The sequence below is a fragment of the Heptranchias perlo genome, chromosome 3, assembly GCF_035084215.1.
Source record: "Heptranchias perlo isolate sHepPer1 chromosome 3, sHepPer1.hap1, whole genome shotgun sequence".
NCBI classification, from domain to species: Eukaryota; Metazoa; Chordata; class Chondrichthyes; order Hexanchiformes; family Hexanchidae; genus Heptranchias; species Heptranchias perlo.
The window spans coordinates 19,482,515-19,509,627 of NC_090327.1; the positions used below are offsets into that span (position 1 = coordinate 19,482,515).

At 44.2% G+C, this 27,113-nt stretch overlaps 1 protein-coding gene across 2 annotated transcripts in view; it reads left to right on the forward strand.

Moving 5' to 3' along the window:
• Positions 1 to 27,113, forward strand: part of lama1 (laminin, alpha 1) — a 361,123-nt gene that overhangs the window by 297,860 nt on the left and 36,150 nt on the right. For both annotated transcript variants that reach the window (XM_067978409.1, XM_067978414.1), the window contains 7 exons: positions 18 to 142; positions 3,351 to 3,501; positions 4,565 to 4,709; positions 7,643 to 7,784; positions 8,883 to 8,997; positions 22,835 to 23,005; positions 25,495 to 25,646. In XM_067978409.1, the coding sequence (XP_067834510.1) occupies positions 18 to 142; positions 3,351 to 3,501; positions 4,565 to 4,709; positions 7,643 to 7,784; positions 8,883 to 8,997; positions 22,835 to 23,005; positions 25,495 to 25,646 (1,001 nt within the window). The remainder of the gene's footprint in view (positions 1 to 17; positions 143 to 3,350; positions 3,502 to 4,564; positions 4,710 to 7,642; positions 7,785 to 8,882; positions 8,998 to 22,834; positions 23,006 to 25,494; positions 25,647 to 27,113) is intronic.

Genomic DNA, 27,113 nt, shown 5'->3' on the forward strand with positions numbered 1-27,113 from the left:
CATCCACTTGTGCACAGAAAGCATCAGCTGTGAAGGTTACCCACTTCAGAGGCTGCATGGGTGAAGCCTTCCTAGATGGAAAATCCATTGGCTTGTGGAACTATCGAGAAAGAGAAGGGAATTGCAATGGGTGCTTTGCAAGGTAAAACCTGCTCATATTCCCTTATTAGTTGGCATTTTCTTAAATAATTTTCTTTTTGATTAATTTTGGGCCCCCAAAATTAATGAATGTTGAGGGGAGTGTAGGATTGTTGGTGAGTTGGGGGAAGTAGTTGACATTATTGATAGTGGGCATGGATCAGGCGAGCCCAGGCATGTGGTTCCTGTTGCACCCTTGTGTCTTCCTCCACTTCCTCTTCCGGCTCTACCCCCTCCTCCTCCTCAGCCTCTTCCTCCTCCTCCTCCTCAGCCTCTTCCTCCTCAGCCTCCTGTTCCTCCACCTCTGGCTCAGGATCCTCTCCAATCATTGATGGCAAAGGCTGGCCCCTTATGATGGCGAGGTTGTACAGCATGCAACATACCTCCACGAATCTGCCCACCTTCTCGGAGGAGTACTGCAGGGCTCCTCCAGACCTGTCCAGGCAGCGGAAGTGTTGTTTGAGGAAGCCTATGGTGTGCTCCACGATGTTGCGTGTGGCAGCATGGCTCTCATTATAGGCCTGCTGTGCATGTGTGCATGGATTCCTGACCGGTGTCATGAGCCACGGCGTGAGGGAATAGCCCTTGTCGCCCAATAGCCAGCCTTTGACTTGCCAAGTCGGATGAAAGATAGCTGGCACGTTGGACTGCCACCCGACAAAGGCTTCGTGACTACTCCCAGGGTAGTGGGCATCGACCTCTATGATTCGATGCGTGTGGTCGCACACCAGCTGTACGCTGAGGGAGTGGAAGCCCTTTCGGTTGACGAAGATGGCTGAGTTGATATGCGGGGCACGCACGGCAATATGTGTGCAGTCAACGGCACCCTGCACCATGGGGAAGCCAGCAATGCGAGCGAACCCCCGTGCTCGCTTGTTCTGCTTGCCTCTGTGGAGAGGGAAGGTGATGAACCTGTTCCTCATCTGGTACAGTGCATCTGTAACCTCCCTTATACAGCAGTGCATTGCATACTACGAGATGTTGCACATGTCGTCAGCAGAGGCCTGAAATGATCCTGAGCCATAGAAATTCAGTGCCACGGTAACCTTTACAGCCACAGGCAATGCTGTACTTGCCCTGCTCTGAGGCTGCAGTTGTGGCCACACCAGTTGACAGATCTTGGTCGCGGTTTCCTTGGTGAACCTTAGGCATCGGATGCAATCCTCCTCGGTCATGTTGAGGTAAGAGAATTGGTCCCAGAAGGCCCTCATTGGATGCGGCCTCCTGCTCAGTGCCCTGCGCCTCCTCATCCTGCGTCTCCTCGCAGCTTGACCTGCTACGCGTGGCGCCTCTGCATGCTCCCAGTCATGCTCAATGCCCAGCGGGAGCCCTAGCAGACCACCCATGGTTGGCAAGAATGTTGTACAACCACAGTTTGAACTTTCCGAACCGTAAGGCAGTATTTGCCAAAGCACTCTCAAATGTAGTCTAGGAGCTCTCAGTAAGAATAGAGAGCTACAAAAAACACTTCCTATTCCACCAGCAGCCAGAAGCAATAATCCAGCAACTAACCTGCAACACCGGCATGGTCCCTTTAAATAGCGCTGGTGGGGGGGGGGTCCTTCAGGTTTTGTAAGACACGTTCAGATGGTCGTGGTTAAGATTGTGCGTTGAGTTGAGCATTAAGGTCCAAAATGGTGTCTATCACTTTAAATCAGCGTTGCACACTGATTGCACACATTTTCTCCCCACTTTACATGCTTCCAGCGTTCGGTATTTGCGTATGTGCTAACTCCTATACCAAAATGGCGTCCGGCGCACGTCACGCTGGAAATGTGCATGCGGATCCAAGACACATCTTGGGTGTTGGAGAGGCCGTGTAGCGCTGAAACAACGGGCGCTACACGGCCCAATTTAGCGCCCTTGATGTTTAAATCAGTTATAATGGTAATTGCACTAATAAATGTGGCTTATATTCATTCTGGCAATGTTAAATATAAGGATTTCAATGAGAACAGAAAATGCACAGCAGGTCAGTCAGCATTTGACAGAGAAAGCTAGGTTAATGTTTGAGGTGTGCGCATCACTAGTTCTCTTAATGGGTCATACCTCAAACATTTATCTTTCTCTTTCAGATGCTGGTTGGATTTCTGTAAATTTCGAAGATTTTTTTTTATTTCTAGAATTTATTTTTTTTTGTCTCCAAAAAAGACTTGAATGTTTCCTCCCATTTGAAGGGAACCACACGAATGCTTTGATCCTTATTTCAGCAGTGCATGTCTGGCACATTTCAGCGCGCGGAGGCCTGCACATGGCACACTACCGTACGTTAGGTTCATCGTGCTCCTGAATTTTATTCATATCATTGGATCGACTTATAATGCACTTGGATCACTTGAGCACTGCTCCAGACACTCAGTGCCCATGTGGATCAGGTGCTGCAGGGAAAGCCCTGGCCAATATGTCGGGTCCTTGGTTACATGGCAGTGATTTGCTGCCAATCACTGGTTCTTCGGTATTCTTAATATCTTAATTTGTTTATTTGTTCAGATGCTTTGCTCCCGACAGAATCTTAAAGCTACACCCCTCATGCATTTGCAGCTTCCTACACTTAGTGAAATTTAGAACTACCAGCCCTACACGAGGGCCTGGTGCCCAATAATGCCCTCTGACCTCATGGTGCTCCCAGTACGACTCCTGCTGTTTGCTGGGAGCACCAATTTTTTTCAGGTTAGAGTATGGTCAGCTCCATATCCTGAGGTATATGCAGTGCCCAAAGTTACTGCACTGGAATGGTATTATCAGCCCCCCATATCTTACAGGGCCTTCACAATCAGTCTTTCTATAGGGGGAAGAATTTATGAATCTGTGTCACTTTGACTGTATTCAATCTATACTATTCACATACTCCTCAGTAACTTATCCAACTGTAGACCAACAATAGATTTGGAGGGAAGTAAATTGAGTGAGATGATGAAGCTGCTTTATGTTGATTCAAACACTGTAATACTGCATTTTTAGTGCATTAATCTAACACATGGAAATTCACCTGTATGTTAAGATATTTTTGTCAGGCAAGGGTATTAAGGGATATGAAACCAAGGTGGGTAGATGGAGTTAAGATACAGATCAATCATGATCTAATTGAATGCTGGAACAGACTTGAGGGGCTGAATGGCCAATTTTGTTCCTATGTTTCCTCCCATGTGAACCTGTGATGTACATTGGTTGGAAAGAATCAATTGAAGGTAAACATTGTACATTTTCTGCAGATCACAGAATGAAGACATTGCCTTCCACTTTGATGGTAGCGGCTATTCAGCTGTTGAGAAGACATTACGCTCCACAGCAACTCAATTAGTGATGCACTTCAGCACGTTTGCACCAAACGGCCTACTGCTGTACCTTGCTTCAAATGGCACCGTAAGCATCATGCATTTCGGACTGCTGTGTTATTAGTTCTTTCATAACTGTGTATTTGTAAAACTCAACCATTTTTAAAAATTGTTTTGTTTATTTCTGCTGTAAAACTATGAATTTTTGAAATGTCGAATGTCCATTAATTAATCTTCCCGAGAGGCAATTTTTTGTATTTTTGTTACCTTATTTTTACAGACCAAGCTGAAAGTATTCCTGGTACAATTCAGCAACATTCCCAGGCAGGTTTATTCCCAATCCCTCAACCGTAATTCTTTCACCTTTGTATTTTCCCTTTGTCCATATTGCTATCTTGTCACTTCTTCTTGATAAGTCCTGCTAGAGCAGAGTTATTCATTAACTGTCGCGTGCCACAATCCTGAGCAGTGGCTTCCTTCAGCGCTAGTCTGTAGGGTGCTGCAACACACTGTAACAGAGTGAGGTGGAGCAGACCATTTCCTATACAGAGTGCTCCTCATCCCTAATGTGCTACCCTGGCCGGTTGCCATGCTTCTGAAAATTTGTTTGTGCACAGAATAACTTGTGAAAAGTGCTTAACAAATCATGGATACTGTTAAGGTGTGCCACTTTAATCATGGATACTGCATAATTAAAGGGGCAAATCATGGATACTGCAATGCTGTGCTATCCAAAGCAGGCCAGTCCAGTTCAAATTCCCTTATGATAGGCAGTCCCACAGCTGTGAAACTCCTTTCTGTCTGTGAAACATCAAAAGGATAACACTTCCAATTGAACACCTTGTTAGGGCTGTATTTGTCGGGGGAAAGTTCATTTTCTGATAACCAGGCAGCGTTTGTCTAGCAGCATGAAGAGGCAGAATTGGGTCTTGTTTATGATAAATTGTTCTGTAGACTTACCTGCTTCCTTTTGTGTTTCTTCCACAAAACATAATTAAAGCCACTGGTTTACAGTATTTCAGAAAAATGGGACAGAATTGCAGAATGCAATTTCCAAAACACGAGTAAAAATTGTGGAAGCAGATTGACTGATCATTCTTCTCATTGCTGTAAACTGATGACCCTACCTTAATCCTTTTATCTTTTATCAGAGAGATTTCTTAGCGGTAGAGCTGGTAGATGGGAAAGTTCGACTAACTTTTGACCTTGGATCGGGACTTCTGACCCTTATGTCCGAAAAACGATATAACAATGGAACATGGTTTAAAATTGCATTTCAACGCAACCGGAAGCTAGGTAAGAAAACTAATTTCAAAGTCAATCTTTGAGTTCATATTTCTCATTTCGTTAGGCTTGACAAAAATTAAAAGAATATATATTCATAAGAAGGCTGCATAATGGTCTTGTTCTTGAGCATTCACCCTCCAGATGTGTTGTTAACCATGGTCCTATCTGCCTGTTCTGTTGGTTCAGTTGAACATTAAAGATCCATGGCAGTATTCGGAGAAGAGCATGAGAGTTTCTCCCAGTATCCTGGCCAACATTCCTCCCTCAACCAATACCACGAAAAAACAGATTAACTGGTCATTTATCTCATTGCTGTTTGTGGGATGTTGCTGATGCAGAATGGCTGCCCCATTTTCTTACATTTCAAATTATTCAATGCAATTCCAAAAACAATTCATAGAGTGTAAAACACTTTGACAAAAGCAAAATACTGGCAATCTGAAATAAAAACAGAAAATGCCAGAAATACTCAGCAAGTCAGGCAGCAGCTGTGGAGAAAGAAACAGAGTTAACGTTTCAGGTCGATGACCCTTCATCAGAACTGGAAGATGTTGAAGATTTAACAGTTTTTAAGCAAGTACAGAGCCAGGGAAAAGGGGGAGGAAAGAACAAAAGGGAAAGTCTGTGGTAGGGTGGAGGGAAGGAGTGATTAAATGACAAAAGGGATGATGGTGCGAGGCAAGGAGGGTGGTAATGGGACAAATAGATACCTGATCAAACACGAGAAAAGAAACAGAAAGCTTCCTCCCCCCCCCCCCCCCCCCACTTTCCCTGGCTCTGTACTTGCTAAAAAAACTGTTAAATCTTCAACTTCTTCCAGTTCTGACGAAAGGTCATCGACCTGAAACGTTAACTCTGTTTCTTTCTCTGCAGCTGCTGCCTGACTTGCTGAGTATTTCCAGCATTTTCTGTGATACACTTTGAGATGTTTTGACATGATTAAGCATTATGTAAATTCAAGTACTGTTTCTCTTAACAAATAACTTGTGAGGAACTTAAAGGTTCAGTAAACATAATATGAAGATCATGTAGCTGCCCTTCCAGTTGGAACTGCCGTCATCTTTGTTTCCCCTCAATTTTCTCCTGTTTTTTCCCCTCCTCTGCTGAAGGTGCTGGCACTTCTTGGAATCCAAGGGTAAATTCACTGCTCCAGAACTCCTATGGTTGGTCTCATTCAAAAGCACAGGTCAGAGCACCGACACTACAAGCCCAGATTTTAACCGAACCTGCTCAGCGGGATGGGTGCAGGTTGGACGCCCGTTTTACACCCTGCCTGACTTTACTCTCTATTGACCTCAGTGGAGGGTAAAATCGGACAGGGTGTAAAACAGACCTCCGACCCGAAGCCACCCCAATCCCACCAGGTGGGTTAGGTTAAAAATCTGGGCTATAGTCATGTAGCACTCTCTATGACTCACTCTCCCTTCGGGTGAGGCTTTCCGCTGGGAGCTCGAGATCGTCAAATTTACCTTTCTGTTCCACAGATGCCAGCAACCTGCTAGTACTTTGCCTAATTGGCCATTCTTCATGTGTGAGCCCAGACAGTAATTGTTGGCAGGTATTCAGCCACGAGGGACATAATAGCTGAACCCACAAATGATAGCCACATTTTCCAACATGGATGGCTATCCAGCGATCAGGGCCCAGACAGCTGGATTCCCTTTTCCTCTGTCACAACACAAGGAACTGAAGGATAACACCCCTACCACTGCGATCAGAGACACAGGCTGGGAACTTCCCTGCTCAGTAGTTACATCACCTTTACCTAATAATCCCTCAGGAAAAAGATTGCTCTTGACAGCATATCTTGACTCGCAGAAACCGCTCACTGCTCCATTCAAGCCATGCGTTGTGAGGCCTGTTAACCTTGTGCTTTGAGGTTCATTCTGAACGTAACTAAAAAATGACCTCCCGTTAGAACTCCATGTTAGCAGGTTGGTTTCGTCCTGCTATTTTCTTCCACTAGCCTCCTGGGCCAATTGAGCTTTGCCAGTCTTTCATGTTTCCCATTCTGCTGACCTGTCCCTCTTTAGCTAAACCCCCCCATGGAGACTTCAGCTTGATGACTGGGCCATTTTTAATTCCCGGGCCTCATTTTAAATAAAGCAGCTCCGTCTCCCACCCGAAACCGGCAGGAGCGATGTCAGGGCCAGCGGGCGGAAGCAGAAATTGGGTCAGGAGCCCGAGGACACCGGGGACTCAAGGGAATGGTCCCCGGCAAGAAGTTAGTGCTGTGGAGGGGGTTTGGCAGCAGATGTCAGCGCTGGGAGGGGAGAGGCAAGGCCAGGGCTGTGGAGGCCCTTGGATTCCTTGCAGGGCCTGGGGGAATTGCGCAGAAAAGTAAAACTAAACTACTCACCCAGGCCACTCTGGTGTCACTGTCAGGTTTGGGCCTCCGCTGCCTTCCGAATCCGTGAGTAAAAATGGAGTCGCGGTGCCGATGACATCATTGGGCCGCGACTTTTGACTGTCAAGTAGGACCCCACCTGCCTGGGACGGGCGGCCCTAACGGGCCTGATTTGAGATCAGTTCAGAAGGCGGAGCCGCGGGAATGCGCAGATACCATGGCACAAACCGCCCACCGTCTTATCCCCCGCCTGCACCATTCCTGTCGGGGGGAGGTGGGGGATGGGGGAGTTAAAATCAATCCAGAAATGTCATTGTTTTTCCTCATGGACAATTGGCAACAACATGACGAGAATTTTACAGACCGGCAGGATTTCCCAAGATCCAAGGAGCCATAGGTTGCACCCACATGGTCATTCGTGCTCCTTTGATCAGTGCCTCTGCGGGTGAATTCCCTCAGAGTTTCTGTCGCCGTAGCTACGGTGGGAACCCCGTTTACGTGTTCATTTTCAAAATATGTTGACCCTTATTGCAGAAAAAGAATCTTTAAGGGAAAGGAACATTTTAACAGAGCAGCCGTATCGCATTTTTCACAGGTGTTTTGGCTGTAATGGACCCATTTAATTCAACTGATCGAGAAACCAGACAAGGCGAATCACCAGGATCTGCTTCTGATCTCAATCGTGGGCACAAAGATCCAATATATATCGGGGGACTACCTCGCTCCAGAAGTTACAGGTAATTTAATGTATTATCAGGCTGAAATTCTAACAGGACTAGACAGATGAGATGCAGGGAGGATGTTCCCAATGGCTGGGAAGTCCAGATCCAGGGGTCACAGTCTCAGGATACGGGGTATGCCATTTAGAACCGAGACGAGGAGAAATTTCTTCACTCAGAGGGTGGTGAACCTGTGGAATTCTCTACCACAGAAGCCAGTGGAGGCCAAGTCATTAGATGTATTCAAGAAGGAGATAGATATATTTCTTAATGTTAAAGGGATCAAGGGATATGGGGAAAAAGCGGGAACAGGGTACTGAGTTAGACGATCAGCCATGATCATTTTGAATGGCGGAGCAAGCCTGAAGGGCCGAATGGCCTACTCTTGCTCCTATTTTCTATGTTTCTAAATTGCAAGACTGCACTGTTGGTGTACAGTCTCACTGGATATGACCAGAGATAGGGCTATAACCTTTCAATTTTAGAGCCTCATGGTTTTGTCCCTGATATGTATATTTTAGCTGGCTATTTAGCACTACTTTTATGCTGTACAAAGTTCATTCTGATTGCTATCTTTGTACGCTGAAATCCATAACACCCAGTGCTCAATTGAGCACTTGTGATGTACCTACTTCAGACGAGTAAAGCTTTGGACCGTCAAAGTTTAATTCTGCGATTAGTAAACCTCCATGGCGGAGAAAGTATTTCAGTCGAATTCTCTTTCAGGGTGCTCGTCAGAGGATGTGAGTTAGGAGAGACTGATCCACATGTTCATTCCCAAACCTGCCCTTCAGAAATTGGCACAGAATATCAGTTAAAGCTTAGTGAGCAGTATTGTTTTCTTCTGAAGATAGTTTCATTCTGTTTACTTTTCAGGAAAGCTAAGCTATCTCTTTTTAACTTATCATAGTATGGTACAGCACAGAAGGAGGCCATTTGGCCCGTTGTGCCTGTGCCGGCTCTTTGAAAGAGCTATCTAATTAGTCCCACTCCCCTGCTCTTTTCCCCATAGCCCTGTTTTTCCCTTCCGAGTATTTATCCAATTCCCTTATTGTACTAGTTGTGATGCTGTTTCAAATCCAGGTTTTAATCTACGATCGTTGGCTATTTTTGCAGGAAAGAAGTTCTCAGCAAATCGTTTGTGGGCTGCTTGAAGAAGGTAGAGATTTACCGATCTACATTTGACCTGCTGAGGAACTCCTTAGGCGTGAAGAAAGGTTGCTTGCTTGAGGTAAAAAAATAACAGCAGAAATATAGAATAAAAGATAGTACGGACTTTTTCCTTATAAAAGTGAAAGGACTGAATAATAGAAATCTGAACTAAAAACAGAAAATATACAACAGGTCCATCACAATCTGTAAAGAGAACAGATTGGATAATGTAGCAGGTGTAGACTTTTGTCAAAACCAGAAACTAGAAGATAATCAAGTTACTTTATAGGACTGAAGAATACAGGGAGGAGGAAAAGAGAACAACAGGTAGAAATCAAGGGTCAGGATTCCAGACTGCAGCCATAGAGCGGCAGTTAATGGGTTAATAGAAGCGGGCCTGCCTCATGTTTCCAGCATTTTCTGTTAACTTATTAAGCTTACTAACTATGTAAATTCAGTGCCTTGAAGGCCTTTAAGTTGTTACAAGTTTGTTTCACAGGAGAGATAGGGAAGGAAAGAAAGGAGGGGGGGGTGGCAGTTTTAAATAAGGAGAATACTGCAGTACTGGAGAGAGAGGATGTCCTGGAGGGGTCAAGGACAGAATCTATTTGGTTAGAGTTAAGAAATAAAAGAGATGCCATTCCACTACTGGGTGTATTCTATAGGCCACCAACTAGTGGGAAGGATATAGAGGAGCAAATTTGCAGGGTGGTGGAGGCAGATTCAATCATGGCCTTCAAAAGGGATCTGGATAAGTACTTGAAAAGAAAAAAATTGCAGGGCTACGGGGAAAGGGCGGGGGAGTGGGACCAGCTGGATTGCTCTTGCATAGAGCCGGCGCGGACTCGATGGGCCGAATGGCCTCCTTCCATGCTGTAACCTTTCTATGATTCTATGATTGATTCCTTGACAGATTATGTGCAGTTGCAAATCATGTAACAGGCAGAAAAGCATTCAGATTTCCTTCCTGTCACACGAGATGGCCAAGTTGAGTGACAACATGGGATTTAGATGACTTTATAAAAGGCAGCTGGACTTCAGTGTTGTGGCTTATGAGATTGTCTGCACTCACAATTACGTTAACACTATGTAACATGCTCCAGGATAATTAGTAAACTAGCTTGGCCCTCCCGCGGAATGACACCTAAGTGAGGAGGCCATAACCCCCATCCCAAGTTATGGGGATGGGGTGATTCGAATGCTTGGGACAGGCGCATCACGCCAGTAAGAGTGCTTCAGCAGTGCTTGCCCCAATAGAGGCCCAGAATGTCAGAGCGGTGCCATGCTGCTCCAACAGCAACAAGAAGGCCCAATGGAGCCAGTGGTAAAAATAGTTGTGGGGCCTTTCCTGGGCCTTCAGTGGCCACTGACACCAACTCACAGCTGGCATGCCTTCTGCTGAAGCCATTAAAGGGTGTACTGGGCAGAATTCCTGAGGAAACTTTGATGTTGGAGCATGAGCGGAAGATCTGCCCTCGCTCATTAGTATTAAAGGCTTTGTGGTAAATTTTTACAAGCTAGCGTTCCTGGTGTGGATTCTTGCTCAGTGGGAGGGTGGATCAAAAAACCAGGGGGTGGCGGTTAGCACACCAGTTCATCGGTCTCCCGATTTTCTGGTTATTTCCAGTTCCCGCATGATCACTTGGAAATGATCAGAAGAGGGAACTCTCGCTGATTTTAATCCATTCCCTAGCCAAAGCCAAGTGCAATACCCTCCTGTTGTCACACCTAAAATAAGCTAATCCAGCATGGACCAGGCCATCAAAGGCAGATAGAACTTGCATTTATGTAGCACCTTTCACATCCTCAGGATGTCCCAAAGCAACTCATAGCCAATGAAGTACTTTCAAAGTGTAGTCAGTGATGTAATGTAAGCAAACACAACAGCCAATTTGCACACAGCAAGGTCCCACAAACAGCACTGATAAAAATGACTAGGTAATCTGTATTTTTGGTGATGTTGGTTGAGGGATAAAAATTGTTCAGGACATTTGAAAACTCCTCTGCTTTTCTTTAAAAAGCACCATGGCATCTTTTATGTCCACCTGGGCAGACAGACAGGTCCTCAGTTTAATGTCTTATCCAAAAAAACAGCACCCTTGATAATTCCCCAGTACTCAAATGAACAGTCAGCTAAGATTGTGTGCTCAAGTCTTGGAGCGTGACACTCAAGGACACCGCAGCCCTCAATTTTTATTTCTCCGTCTCCTACCGGGTTAGCAAGGGGACATGTGCAGTTTCTACCAATTTGCTGTACGTAGGTACATCAAAGAGGTAGATGATGCTTTATTCCGGAGGACCAACAGCTTCATATCACTGCCCACCCATCAGTAACAGCAGCTGTCGAATTCCACCGGGTTGCTTGCTTCCCCAGAGCAGTGGGGTGCCTGATGGTGTGACCATGGCCATCCGAGCCCTTGTGCATAATACTGTGGACTGTATCGAGGTTCTATTCCATTATTGTGCAGCTGCTTTCTGACCACCAGCACCATATCATGCAAGTCAATGCCTGCCTCCCTGGCAGTTCCCACAATGCTTTAATTTTGCACCAGGCTTATTTGAAGGCAAAGAGAGATTGGGTCCTTGATGCCCAAGGCTACTCTCCAGCCCTGGCTAGTGACACTCCTGTGGCAGCTACGTACAGAGCCCAATTGCCAAGATGAGGCCCATAAGCCACCACGTCCACACTGAGCACTTGAAGAAAGTCATCAGATGTATGGGCGGATCAGGAGGCACATTACAGCATGTTGTGGGAAAATCACCACTCGGAGTCAGACTTAAAGATTCAACATGCAGTTTATTGGACAAAGTACTTTGGGAGAAGAACTGGACGCTCCGCAGCGTTCGCAACTACCTCCTCAACTTTAAAATGGTTGTCATGCTTTTTTATACCTTTGAAATACAGATTTTCAGTAGCTTTTACATCATTAGTCTTTATTAGTGTACACATTAACCAATTAAGCCCGCACAGCAACCGCGGACCTCCAATCATATTAAAACAACTGTTATCACCTTAAGACAGTATGGTCTTTGTCTATTCAGTCTGGTTCTGTAGTTTTTATCAGCTCGTTGTGAAATGTCTTTTGTATTCCCAGACTGTAAGTCAGTTTTCGAATATACAAACTCAGCACTTTTAACTGTCTTTCCCACAGTCACAGAATCCATTTTGTTTAGTAGTGTCCATTTTGTTAGTAGTCAAGTGTTATGTTTAAGCTTTTAATTAAGGTTAGTCTGATCTACACAAAGCGCATTTCGGTGTGGTTTTAGGGTAATGACCGCCGCCATGCACCCAATAGTCACTTCATCTTTGCCTTTAACCCAACAGCCCAAATTTTACGCTAACAGACCCCCCTGTTGGTCATGATTATGGCTTAATAATCATTGAGACCAATACCGATAAAGTCCATATAACATTGGTCCGGCACTTAATACACAGCCTTTCGGGTATTTAACTTCCGTGATGTTCTGTGCGTATGCCTAACCCGTAACTCTCAGGTTACATGTTACAGATAGTGTTGCTCCTCCTGGTTATCGTCCCTCCTGGCATCCTCGGGTGTCTTCAGATGTTCTTGGTCAGTGATCACGCTGGCTCCTGGCATAATCCGAGTCATCATAACTTTGCAACAGACATTAAAACATCCGACCACGAAACAACAAGCAATTATTATTGCAACAAAAATAATTAGTCCATGCAGTAAATAAGACCCCCAGGATCCTCCCAATAACCAATCAAGCCAACCACTTCCTTTCCTGGGGCCTTGTTTAAATTCATTGAGTTGTTCTTTAATATCATTAACGGCTTGGGTGATGATGTAGGACTCGTCTGTAACGTGTGTTATACAGATGTCTCCTATTATAGTGCATACTCCCCCCTGCTGGGCTAATATATAGTCCACAGCATAACGGGTTTGCTGCGAGTACAAACTTAATTCAGCTAGTTCTTTATTTATGGCGCTTAATCCTTTTGCTGTGCTATTTCCCAAGATTGTTAGTCCACAGATTAAATAGTTTCTGTTCTTTGCGCCGATTACTCCTGTTGATCCTCCCAGAGAGAGAGAACCCAATAACCCGTAGCCGATCGAAGACCCCAGTGTGATTGGGCCCCTCCAGTCGGCACAGAACTCCTGGCTGATAGCCCGTGTTACAATCTTTCTGTGGACATGGGCTCTTTGAGGGCATGGGACCGCGAGTGGTCCAATTGTCCCTACTGCAAAGAGGATGGGGAGGGTCGGCGTTGCCGTTGTGAAGGTGCCGTTTAGGAGGAACACAAATCCCTTCCTAGCTCGGTAGCATTTAACGTCCCGAGTGCCGGTTCGTACAAATTGCAGATATCGCCAATTGCTTGGATCCCTCGATGTTCCCCCTGTTTTTGTAAGTTGATACGTATCGAATGGGTAAGACCATGTGTCTGAGCTAACATGAGTCCCATTACACTGACCACAAATGAATTGTCTCCCTGCAGTCACATTCAGGCATCTCTGCTCTTTACAAACACAAACAAAATGATCTCCGTTCACTTGACAGTGTTGACTGGCACATTGCATCTGCACACAGGAGGCACTCTCTGGGACCCAGGCGTATGCACACCCCCATCCGTATCCAGAAAAGCAGATCGGGAAACTTGCATTGTCTGAGCATACCCTTCCTTTTATTCCCTGGACCCCCCAACACACAGGGTTTGTGGAGTTTATTAGTTCCACGCATCTTCCTGGTACTCCCCTCGTATATGGGCCTGCACGTCCCTTACAGGGTGCGTTTGAAGTATCTGTGGTATATAAATTATGGGGGTTCCACCCGGGGGTGGCTACGAACAGGGCCTCAACGGAGTGGGCTAATGGGTAACACACGGTTCGATTTCCATGTAAATGTACATGGGTCTTGAAAAATAAATTATCATTCAATCCCGTCAACCTTTCAACTACGAGCACATAAAATGACATGATTATACACATATATTTAGACATGTTAGTTAGGTTATTCTTATTACTCTATATTAACAAATTCCCAAAGGCTATATCGCCAACCCGAACGCTTCAATTAATCTTGCTTGTAGTTATCATCTGTTGTAAAATAAAATGAAAGATTTGTTCAAGGTTTATTCATTGGTTTCGTTATATAACTTTAACTGAGTCCAATGCTTCCATATTCCCTTCCCTCTTATGTCCAGACAGGCACAAGTGTCCCCACTAATTATGATCTCGTAAGGGCCGTTCCATTTTGGGGCAAATCCCGGTTTCTCGGGTAAAACTTTTACCATGACACGACGTCCCGCCGTTGGGACGTCAGGGAGCATTCCAAGCTCTCTCTGTGCGTCTTTTGTTTCCTGATTATCTCGTACTGCTGTGCGCATTTCTTTTAATTGGGTACTCAGTTCCAAAACATAACGCTTAATTTTGTCTTTTAGCGGGCCTACATCGGCCCCACCTGTTATAATGTTCTCTGGTAATTGCATTGCTCTGCCTGTCATTAGCTCATAATGGGTCAATCTGGTTGTCCGGTTTGTTGTGGCTCTTAGTCTCATTAATATAATAGGTAATACTTCTGTCCACGTTTGTCCTGACGCTTGCATAGCTTTGGCCAGGGTATTCTTAAGAGTTCGGTTCATATGTTCTACCATTCCGGAGCTCTGCGGATGATAAGGGATGTGGAATTTTTGTTTTATCCCCATTAATTGACACACTGTTTTTATCACTTTACCGGTGAAGTGTGTTCCCTGATCCGAATCAATTTGTGTGGGCACCCCCCATCTAGGGATAACCTCCTCTGCTAATACTCTAGCCACTGTAGAGGCAGTGAAATTCCTGGTAGGGAACGCTTCCACCCACCTAGTGAACTGATCAATGATGACTAAACAGTAGGTTTTACCGTGGGACTGTGGTAGCAGTCCCGTGAAATCTATCTGTAGATGTTCCCATGGTCCCTTCGGTCGGGGTTGGTGTCCCATCTTAATTTTTATGGGTCGCCCTGGGTTATATTGCGCACAGGTCACACAGCGGTGACAATATCGGGCTATGTCTCTCCTCATTCCTTTCCACCACCATTCCTTCCCAATATTAGTTGTCATGGTTTCCCTCCCTGCATGTGAGAGTCCATGGTGTAATTCTAAAAGGGTGTTCTGTATACATTCTGGCGCCACTACCTTGTCATTATGTCTCCAAACGTTATCCGTTCCTTTGCTTGCTCCCTGTGTTTCCCACCTAGTCTTTTCCTGTTCCGAGGTATCGTCATGTAAATTTTGAATATTTATTTTGTGCTCTGTTTGGTCTGTTACTGCCACTGGCAGCTCGCTAATTGTCTCTTGTTCTAACGCTAACTGCGCTGCTCTATCTGCGGTTTGATTCCCTTTGTATTTCAGCCAGTCAAGGCTGTCTTTCCCTGGTTCCCTTTGATGTGCCTTCACCTTTATTACTGCTGCTTCCCGGGGTTTCTCACTAGCCTTCAGTAATGCTTGAATTCTTTGTTGATGTTTAATAGGGGTTCCTCCCGTAGTTAAGAATCCTCTCCTACCCCATGCCGTCATATAGTCATGTACTACTCCGAACGCGTATCTACTGTCGGTATATATATTTACCGCTTTTCCCTCGGATAATTCCAGTGCCTCTGTGAGTGCCACCAACTCTGCCACCTGCGCAGATAAGCCTCCATCAATTCTCCCCGCCCGTACTGTTTGCAATTGGTCATTTACTACTGCCCACCCCGTCCGGGGTGACCCCTGCACATATTTGCGTGAGCCATCTACAAAAAAGGTTTCTTCAGCCATGGCTAAAGGTACATCCTTTATTTCACTTTCTTCCGTATCCATATCTACGTCTCCACAATTGTGTGGTTCACCTATATCCAAAATTCCTTCTGCTGGGTTTTGTCCTGTATCATGTACTATTATGACTGATTTATTGGGAGGTAGGAGAGCGGCTTCCCATTTGGCCCTTCTCATATTTGAGACAGATCTCAATTTCCCCGTGTTTAGCATTTCCACTAAAGTGTGTTTGGTGTGAAGGATTATATTTCCTGTCATCACTATTGGTTCGCTAACCCTTACTGCCCATGCGGCGCAATCTAAAGCAGCTATACATCTTGGTAGTCTGGTTACTACCGGCCCTTCTGCTGTTGAATAATAGCCTATGGGTCTCCGTTTGTCGCCGTGATCTTGCGTTACGACAGCAGAGTAAAACCCCCCTTCATTATTGCAGTATATGTGGAAATCTTTGTTGGAATCTGGTAGTCCCAATCCGGGGGCTGCCATTAGTTCTGCCTTCAACTTACTATAAGCTCCGTCTTGTTCAGGTCCCCATTCTATAGAGTTTAGGGCTGGCTTTCCGCCTTTGACTAATCGTTGTATAGGCTCTGCCAATTTTGCAAATTCTGGGATAAAGCTTCGGCTGTAATTAAATAGCCCCAACACTTTCCTGACTCCTCTTATGGTGACTGGCCGCGGCATTTGCTGCACTGCCTTTTTCCGGTCTGAGGGCATTTCTTTAATGCCCTGTGAAATTGAGTGTCCCAGGTACAGGACTTGTGCTTTTCCAATTTGTGCCTTTTTGGGATTGACCTTTAGTCCTGCAACTTTTAGTTCGTTCAACACCAAATATAGCGCTTCCTGATGCCCCTGTTTGGATTCTGAGGCTTTCAAAATGTCACTCAGGGATTCCACAATAGCGGGGCTATTGTGGAATCCCTGGGGTAGGCGAGTCCATGTATATTGTTTGTCTCCCACCGTAAATGCAAATTTTTCCTGAGAGTCAGGGTCCAGGGGTAGGGACCAAAATCCATTGGCTATGTCTAATACCGTAAAAATTTTATGCTTTGACGACAATCCGTTTAGGATTGTTGAGGGGCTTGCTACAATGGGATGCAATTTGGGCGTAACTTTATTAAGGGCCGTATAGTCTATGGTGAGTCTATAGCTTCCGTCGGGTTTGCTCACTGGCCAAGTAGGGGAGTTAGTGGTACTCGTAGTTTCCCTTAGGATTCATTTTTCAACTAACCCCTTAACTATCTCTACTACTGCTGCTTTTGCTTCTGGTTTTATTGGGTACTGTCGGTGGGGCTTGTGCTCCGGTCCAGGCACCTGTATCAGGTCAGTCTTGGTTAGTCCGGTATCTAATTTCGTTTTTGCCCATACTTCAGGGATGGAGGTACAGATGGATCTGAACCCTTCTGTTTCTAGTTGCCAATCTCTTGAGGTAACCGTGGCGACCTTAAGGGTTTCAAGGTGACTCGCGAGTCTCCCTATTCCTGTTTTCTGGCCGTCCTGTTTTGGCCAGATTAATTCTCCCTTTCCACAGTCTATCAAAATTTCATACTCTTTCATCAGATCATTCCCCATTATCGTACCTTCGTTGTTTTTACATACGTAAAATTTCATGGGTATATACAAATTATTTATCTCCACTAATGTAGTCTCACTCAGATAAGTGGGTGTTTTACTTCCCCCTACCCCTGTTAAATAAATCATCTTACTCGTAATTAGTAAGGGGAGGTCGGTAACGGATATGGATGCCCCGGTGTCCACTAGCATTTCACATTGCCTGCCCCCCACCAGTGCTGACACATAGATCCTTCCCTCTTTCTTACCCTTACTAATGGGGGCTGCCGACCGTCAGTTTTGCTGACCTCGGAGGTTCCTTGGTCCCTCCGGTTCTGTCCTGGACGTAGGTTGGGGTGGGGGTTTACCAAACTTGCTCCAGCATATTTCTTCTACGTGTCCATATTTGTGACAATAAGTACAAAATTTCCTGAAGTTGTTAAATTCAGCGCGGGTCCGGCACTCTCTTGCAATGTGCCCGTGTCGGCCACAATTATAACAGGTCGGACAAGAACTGGTTCCGTCCTCGCTTCCATATGCAGCTACTCTTTCCTGCTTTATTTTTGTGTGAGATTTCTCCTCTCCATTCCCTTGTACGCCGCTAGCCCATTCTACCAGTTCATCGTAATCTTGGGACAGGATCACTCCCATTTTTAAGATAGTTTGGTGAGCGCTCGAGAGCCCATCCTTGAAAGCCTGGATGAAGGCTCGATCCCCACGGCCCGGGTTGTCATGCCCTGAACATTCCTGATATATTTGGAACAATCGTTCCCCATATTCAGAGGCCTCTTCCGCCCTCTGCTGTTTGGTTGTTGTAATTTTACTCCAATTGGTAGGGGCGTTCCCTAACACTCTCTGCACTTCTGTTTTAAATAAAAAGAACGGTGTCTGCTGGACATCCAATTCTGCCGTCAGAGCTACCGCATGTGTCCAACGCCCCCCATTATAGTCCACTGCGGCGAGGGCAGCGGGCCCTCCGGCCACCTGTCTCCATTTGTCAGCTGGACATGCGGCTCTGACTAATTGGTGTATATCTCTTAAGTGCAATTGGTATCCTACCCAGACTGTATCTAGTTCCGTCCAAAATTTTGTATTTGTGCTCCTGGGTTGTAGTTTACCCAGGGATGCCATTATCTGTTGTCTCTCTCCCGGGGTGAAAGGTTTATACTGTGCTGTTGGCCGCGCGTTAGTCCCCCCTCGTGTTATTGGTGCTAAATTATGTTCGGGCATGATTTCTTCTTCTAGAGGGGCAGTAGCTTCCTCATAAGGGGGAAGAGGGAAGTTTTTCTCCTCCCATTGAGTCTCTACTTGCTTTCCCTTTTCCAACTCCTTTATTTTAGTTTCCAATTCCCTTATTTTATCTTTGTCGTCGCTCCACTTTTTAGTAGAGGTGCCTACTTGTCCTATTAGTCCAGCTAGTTGGTGGACTAGTAATACTCCTGCCTTTTTTGTTTTATCCTTCTTTTCCCCATCTATCCACTTTCTCTGTTGTTCTAAGGTCTGAGAAATATCCCAGCCATCCTTTTGCATCTGCTTAATCAACGAGTGTCTATCTGTCATATACTTCTCGATAAGGGAACCCGCAGGTCCCCATCTAGGTTGTTCACTTGTCATCTTTATTATCGTGCTCTGATCTCGCTATATCCTTCGGGTCCCGGTCTACCCACCGGGTTTTCTTTTCTCTCAAACTTTCGGGTCCCGGTCTCTCACCGGATTTTCTTTTCTGTCTATCCAGCCTCTCGCTATATCTTTCGGGACCCAGTCTCTCACCGGATTTTCTTTTCTCTCAAACTTTCGGGTCCTGGCCCCGGAACTCAGCCGGATCTAATCACCGATCACTGTCGGTATTGCTGGCGTACGCCCAGCCTTAATCACCGGGCACTGCCGGTCTCACCAGACTTACTTTTCCCTCCCAAACTTTCTAAAACTTTCTGAAATCCTAGCCCGAACTCCACTCCAGATTTTACTTTCAGTTGCAACTATATACTCACGGCCACAATTACCAGGTTAGTAATGTGCTTCCTCGCATGGAGTTCGGCTCCAGGTTAATATGATGAGATAGTACACATCGTAAATTAACTTATGCTCTAACTTATGCTCTAATCTCTGCGTTTGTTCGCCACTACAGAGTTTGATACCGGATGGTTCTGGTTACTTGTGCTTCACAATCGCAAGTGCCCCTGTTTTTGCGCCCACTTCAGGGTCCTGACCTTCGCGTGGGGGATCTCCCCTCTTAACAACCGGTCTAAGGCAGAACGCAAAAGAGGCACTTCCTTGTCCTTAGTCGATCAGCACAAGCAACCAGTTCTTAGTTATACCCAACAGTCCCATAAATTCTCTTAACTTACCCCCCCGTGTTTAACTGCACTGTTGGCTTAGTCTGCCTCCCACAGTTCAATAATCTCTACTCCAGTTCGCTGATCGAGGCCAACCGATCAGCTCACCAGTAGTGAGATCCTGCCGACTACGCCAATTTGTTGTGGGAAAATCACCACTCGGAGTCAGACTTAAAGATTCAACATGCAGTTTATTGGACAAAGTACTTTGGGAGAAGAACTGGACGCTCCGCAGCGTGCGCAACTACCTCCTCAACTTCAAAATGGTTGTCATGCTTTTTTATACCTTTGAAATACAGATTTTCAGTAGCTATTACATCATTAGTCTTTATTAGTGTACACATTAACCAATTAAGCCCGCACAGCAACCGCGGACCTCCAATCATATTAAAACAACTGTTATCACCTTAAGACAGTATGGTCTTTGTCTATTCAGTCTGGTTCTGTAGTTTTTATCAGCTCGTTGTGAAATGTCTTTTGTATTCCCAGACTGTAAGTCAGTTTTCGAATATACAAACTCAGCACTTTTAACTGTCTTTCCCACAGTCACAGAATCCATTTTGTTTAGTAGTGTCCATTTTGTTAGTAGTCAAGTGTTATGTTTAAGCTTTTAATTAAGGTTAGTCTGATCTACACAAAGCGCATTTCGGTGTGGTTTTAGGGTAATGACCGCCGCCATGCACACAATAGTCACTTCATCTTTGCCTTTAACCCAACAGCCCAAATTTTACGCTAACACAGCACATCCCTCAAACAAGGTTTCAAGGGTCATCGTCATCTGCTCCATATTCCATAACTTTGCTCTACAAAGAGTCCTCTCCATGGAGGAGGAGCATGCCAATATGGAACCAATGCCACAGCATTGGTGAGAAACAATGCTGGTGAATTGTGTGTAACATCTTTTTTGTGGAAGCAGTAAGTGTGCTGGGTACCCACAAGCTTTCACTGAAAATCCTGTTAAGGTTCTGGTTGCCCTGGACTTCCTTGTGCCTTGTGATGACCCTGCTTTTGATTCAGCCACATGTACAGCTACAGTGAATGACTGGACCTGCTTGATTTGTTGCCTATCACTTGCACAGAAATGCACAATGGACTAGATGTGGCGTTGCTTTGAGTTACAGCAACCTATGCCTAGTCCAGGCACGTACCTCCTACTAGTCACTCCTTCAGTATGTCCACTAATTTGTGTTGGAGCAGGACTGTGGGCAGCTATAAGGTCTGTGAAGCTCTGACTGAAGGTTCCCTCAATCCAGTTACCCAGCATTTTGAAACCAGAGAAGAGAACATCTTTAAGATTTGAACCGAGGCATCTATAGCAGCAGTCTGAGCATTCACTTCCTGTGTCCTTCGGTCCTGCCCACTCAACACTCTGCTGCAAATGCCACGTGCTCATTGCACATTGTACAGTTCTGACTAGTGGATTTCTTTGTACTCCTCAGTAGACCTTGCAGGTTATTTTGCACAGATGCAAGTGGCTCATATAGGTGATCCTGCTCAGATATCCATCTCCTATTTAAGCAGGGTGTGTGAGATTTGAATCTCTAGGCACTACTGTGCTAGCCCTTTGAGCAGCAGGTCCCTGCTCTTCAACACTCCTCACCTGTGCATTGTGACTCAACAAATACTGCTCCTCAATCTCATGATCTTCCAGGATGCGTTAACTGCGCTGTTGCTTTGCAGAGATGATAAGAATGGTACAAGATGCTAGCTTGCTCAGGAACACTGGCCATGCCTTGACTCTGTCTTTCAGTCCTAAGAGAAAAAGAACATATGTCAAAATGCCTTATTACTTAAGCTCCTTCAAACAGCACTTTCACTGCAGTGTGTAATATTACCAACTTTGAGTGTATACCTGGGTCAGTAACTGAATAGCACAAGCTACGACAGAAATATGATGGGACTCTCCTTGCTCCCTTGTTGCATTTGTGCTTTTTATATTCAGGCAGGCCTCTTCAAAATGAGTTGTTCTGTTTCAGACCTCCTCCAGTTCTTGTCTGCATCCTTCCATCATGTATCACCTTGTCCTGGAAGCAAATAAATAATTTTGAGATATTAGACTTACCTTAGTTGCTTTCTTGAGGACAACCATCTACTTCATGACATTTCACCTGGTCTGCTGGGTTCTCGATAGATCATTCACCCTGTCTGGAATCAGTTCCTATGCTTGTTGCTCCAGTTGCTGTTAAAGAGAATGGCCATCTAGCAGGAGTTAGTTTTTCTCCATTCCCTAACTCCCTCGTTAAACACTTTTAGCACCTGGTCATCAAATCTGCTCTTTGCATAACCTAGACACTTGCATTATACAGGAATATTGCAGAGTAAGCCTCTGCCCCAGTCTCTTTACACTCTCCTCCTTACAGCAGAGAAGATTGAGAGGAGATTTGATAGAAGTGTTCAAAATCATGAAGGGTTTAGATAAAGTAAATAAAGAGAAACTGGCGGAAGGGTCGAGAGCCAGACGACACAGATTTAAGGTGATCGGCAAAAGAAGCAAAGGCGATATGAGGAAAAACTTTTTTACACAGCTAGTGGTTATGATCTGGAATGCGCTGCCCGAAAGGGTGGTTAAAGCAGATTCAATCATGGCTTTCAAAAGGAATTGGATAAATAATTAAAGGAAAAAAATTTGGAGGGCTGTGGGGAAAGAGCGGGGGAATGGGACTAACTGAATTGCTCTTACAAAGAGCTGGCACGGGCTCGATGGGCCGAATGTCCTCCTTCTGTGCTGTAACCATTCTATGATTCTCTGATTCTAATACAAGGGTTTAAATGGCTTCTTAATGCAGTTAGGAGCTGCTGGGCCTCTTCATTCGGGATGCTGCTCCACTGGGCAGTCCACTTGGTGGTTGTAGCAGCAAATGTTTTAGTCCTGCTACAAAAAAAGCAGCAACACCGGAGGTTGACGAGTGGGACTTAATACTTCCCCCCAAAAAATGAAGTAACTGGACAATTGCGTATTGTGTGTGATTATGCCTATAAAATAAACTGAAAACTGAAATGTTTGCAGCTCCTGTTCTTGTGTCCTGGCTGATGGAAAATAGATCTGTCTGCTGTTGCATATGCTACTCATACTACATGACCTGACTTTTTTCACTCGTAGTGATAAGTGATTTAGCTAGCAACTCCCAGTTCTGATTCATTTTTCTCCATTCGTTTGTCAGAAATCTCATCCATGAAGGTTAATTGATTGTTATTCCAAGGCTGCATAGGCCAGAGCTAAGTTATAAATGGAAATGTTTCAAATAAAATGATTCGTTTTTAATTTTTTTTAACAGCCTATCCGAAGTGTGACCATTTTAAATGATGGACACATTCAGTTACGGCCTAAAGTCCTACCAGTGGAAGCAAAGTTGATGGTGACGTTTGCCACTAAGAATGACACTGGGATCATCTTGGCCGGTTTTGGCAAATCAACTGGAAGCCGTAATCGTCGGCAGACAAAAATGGTGAGTCAAATTGTGTGGACCGACTCTAGTTTTTGTATGCAGCGAGTTGTTATGATCTGGAATGCACTACCTGAAAAGGTGGTGGAAGCAGATTCAGTAGCAACTTTCAAAAATGAATTGGATAAATACTTGAAACGGAGAAATTTGCAGGTCTACGGGGAAAGATCAAGGAGTGGGACTAATTGGATAGCTCTTTCAAAGAGCCGGCACAGATACGATGGGCTGAATGACCTCCTTCTGTGCTCTATGATTCTATGATAAGGTGAATAAAGCATAAGAACATTCCAGAAATGCATTAATTAGGCAATAATGAACAAGAAGGCACATATAGACTGAGAATTTACCACATCCATGATCACTTTACCACAAAGCAAAAGGTCCTAAAATGAAAGGAAGGCTGAAGTTTATAAAGTGCCATCTCAAGTCCCTGAGGAACATCTGAAAGCACTTTGCATACAATCAGTTGCTTTGAAATGCATTCAATATTGTTACACGGGCAACCTTCTCTTAAATTTTTTATTACGATTAGATCCCATTCACTGATCTGTAAAGAAAAATCTATTTCTGTCTTTTTTCAAAAAAAAATATAAGTTTGAAATTCTAATTATAGAACTGTTTTCAAACTTTTGAAACTGAGAACAAGTCATATCAGTAGCAGACAGAAGCTTTATGCAAAAGACGCATTCCAAAATCAGTGTTGCAGCAACTATTCCACAAGTTTCATTGCCAATTTCTGTCTTGATGTAGATCTCATTGTGGTCTAATTATATGTTTTTCCATGATTGAAAAGCTTAACACTTAAGATGGGCAAATGCTACATATATAATGGAGGACTTCCACTATTGCACTGAATGCTGGATAGTTACACCTCCATAGCATGCTTTATGTCACTTTACAGAGAAAGAATCACAGTAAAGACCGGGAATTACCAGTGCAGTTCTTACACACTGGCTAGCAATCCTGGGCCAGGAGCTCATGATCTCACAGAAGACTTGACAAAAGTTATATCGAGTTACATTGAAACTACAGCACAGAAACTGGCCATTCGGCCCAACTGGTCTATGCCAGTGTTTATGCTCCACACGAGCCTCCTCCCTCCCTACTTCATTCAACCCTATCAGGATATCCTTCTATTCCTTTCTCCCTCATGTGCTTATCTAGCTCCCCCTTAAATACATCTATGCTATTTGCCTCAACTACTCCTTGTGGTAGCACATTCCACATTCTTACCACTCTTTGGGTAAAGAAGTTTCTCCTGAATTCCCTATTGGATTTATTAGCGACTATTTTATATTTATGACCTCTAGTTTTTGACTCCCCCACAAGTGGAAACATTTTCTCTATGTCTACCCTGTCAAACCCTTTCATTATCTTAAAGACCTCTATCAGGTCACCCCTCAGTCTTCTCTTCTCTAGAGAAAAGAGTCCCAGCCTGTTCCGCCTTTCCTGATAAGGATATCATCTCAGTTATGGCATGATCCTTGTGAATGTTTTTTGCACCCATTCCAATGCCTCTATATCTTTTTTATAATGTGGAGACCAGAACTGTGCACAGTACTCCAAGTGTGAGCTAACCAAGGTTCTATACAAGTTTAACATAACTTCTTTGCTATTCAATTCTATCCTTTTAGATATTAACCCTAGTGCTTGATTTGCCTTTTTTATGGCCTTATTAACCTGCGTCGCTACTTTTAGTGATTTGTGTATCTGTACCCCTAGATCCCTTTGCTCCTCTATCCTGTTTAAACTCTTATTATCCAAGCAGTATGTGGCCTCCTGATTCTTCCTATGAAAATGCACCACCTCACACTTATAAATATTGAAATTTATTTGCCAATTACACACCCATTCTGCAAGTTTATTAATGTCCTCTTGCATTTTGACACATTCTTTTTTTTTTGTATTAATTACACCAACCCCTCCCCCCAATTTGGTGTTGTCTGCAAATTTTGAAATTGTACTTCCATTTTGAAATTGTACTCGAACTTAAACCTTAAACTGATTTAAACTCGCACCAAATCCCGTTCACCCATCATCCCTGCTCACTGACCTACATTGGCTCCCGGTCCGGCAACGCCTCGATTTTAAAATTCTCAGCCTTGTGTTCACATCCCTCCATGGCCTCGCCCCTCCCTATCTCTGTAACCCTCCTCTAGCCCTACAACCCACCGAGATCTCTGCGCTCCTCCAATTCTGGCCTGTTGCGCATCGCATTGCGATATTATAATTAAAAAGGCTGTTGTCAGGACTAATTCGTTTGTGTTGCTTACTTCCCCTCAAGCAGGAGTGTAGTCCTTGAGTAAAGCATTCACATAAACATTGAGGAGTTCATAAATGCTGACTACATCTTAGCAGCTTTAAATAGTAGTGCAGTGGTTTGCTAGTGGTATTTCTGCGAACTACATGCCTTTCAGCCAGGGTTGGCTACCCCATGATGTGTATCTTGCGTACTACTGAGGTTTTCCTGATTCCTTCTTCAACATCTGCAGCCATTCTTTGCCATTATGATCATTGATGGACATGTGGAAGCTCACGTAAACACCGGTGATGGAGTCAACACCAGGAGAGTCGTTGCCAAGGCTCCATCTGGAACTTTCAGCGATGGGCAAGAACATTCTATCATACTTACTAGAAATAAGAGGTGTGTGTTGGCACATACATGGCTAATAAAAATCAGAGTACTTAAAATGAAATTGTTGGAAATGAAATAAAGAAAAGTTAAAATAACGGGTTTTGATTACTAAACTTAATTTGTTTGTTTGGGCCGGAAGGCAAATCTTCACTGGCTACAATCATCTATAAAAATCAGTCCCACTATTTTAATCAGATGTGCTTTTGTCACATCTTGCCAGAATGAGAAAAATCAGTGACAGAGCAAGTGTGAATGCACAACAATGAATGAGGTTTTATTAAAAAAAACATTTTTAATGTTTTATGAGCTCAGGTGGGAACATTTAGTGCCTTCTCCTTGAGATCAGCTAACTTGCACAGTACTGAACTCACAGGAATAAACCTGGGGCCTTCTGATTTGCATAATTTAGTACCTCAGCATGTGGTGCATTTACACATTGAGACATTAGTGGCAATTAAAGGAATGTTTGTTTTTAAATAAGGGATTACCAATGGACTCAATTTTAAATTTGAGTCTCAGCATTAGTTTGGTTCTTTTTTTAATTAAACAGCCACAGATGTGATCTGTAACATCCGTTTTAATATTTGTTTCTGTCTATCTTTGATTTCAAAAAAACAAAAATTGTTGAGATGTGAGTTCTTAACTGCTTCAGGAGTGCTGTCTGCAAAGAGGTGGTGAACCAAAATCATGAAGGGAGTAAATTAATATCAGCTGAAGCACAGTCTTTTAACCCGAGTTGTTTTAGTTTTCATATCATTCGTATGCATGCTTAATTCCTTCATGTTTTCAGTAACTTCTCTAAAACCACATTATCCCATCAGGATACTGTTTAAAAAATCTGACATTATGATTAACATTAGCATTCCATTCCTCAACTTTAAACAGTGAGTGCAAGTGACATTGGGGACATTGCCTTGAGGGGTTTAATTACTATTATTTTTGAGATGCAGTTATAAAACTAGAGATGATTCAGCACCAGCTGGTTTACTATTAATTCAGCTCCCTCACACTGTTGCGTTCAGTAACTTTCCCAAGCTAGCATCCCTTGGTTATATCAGCACTCACTCTTTAAGGAAAATATTTGGAAAATTGAATAAAATGGTTGGAACAAAACAAAAAGATATTAATGGTAATCATGAGCCTTTGTACCGTTGAATTTTAAAAGAGGTCTAAAGGCTAGATTTACCCTTCTATTTTGTTCAGTCCCAACATTTTATGGGTTAGAATTTCATTTCATCCAGCATTAGACATCTGATGTACATTTTAAAAACTAAGTGATAATTACTAGACTATTGCTTTGCTTTTGCAGTTCATGCTTCAGCAATAAGGGGTACTTTGTCATCATTCCCTGGTATTCATTGGCCTAGAAATTGGTTCGTGCCCAAATTCAGACGTGAACCCAGCAGCAGCCACTGCACCGAAACTGATGTGCAAGAGGAGCAGTCGAAATTGGCCCTCTTGTGTTATCAGGATGTA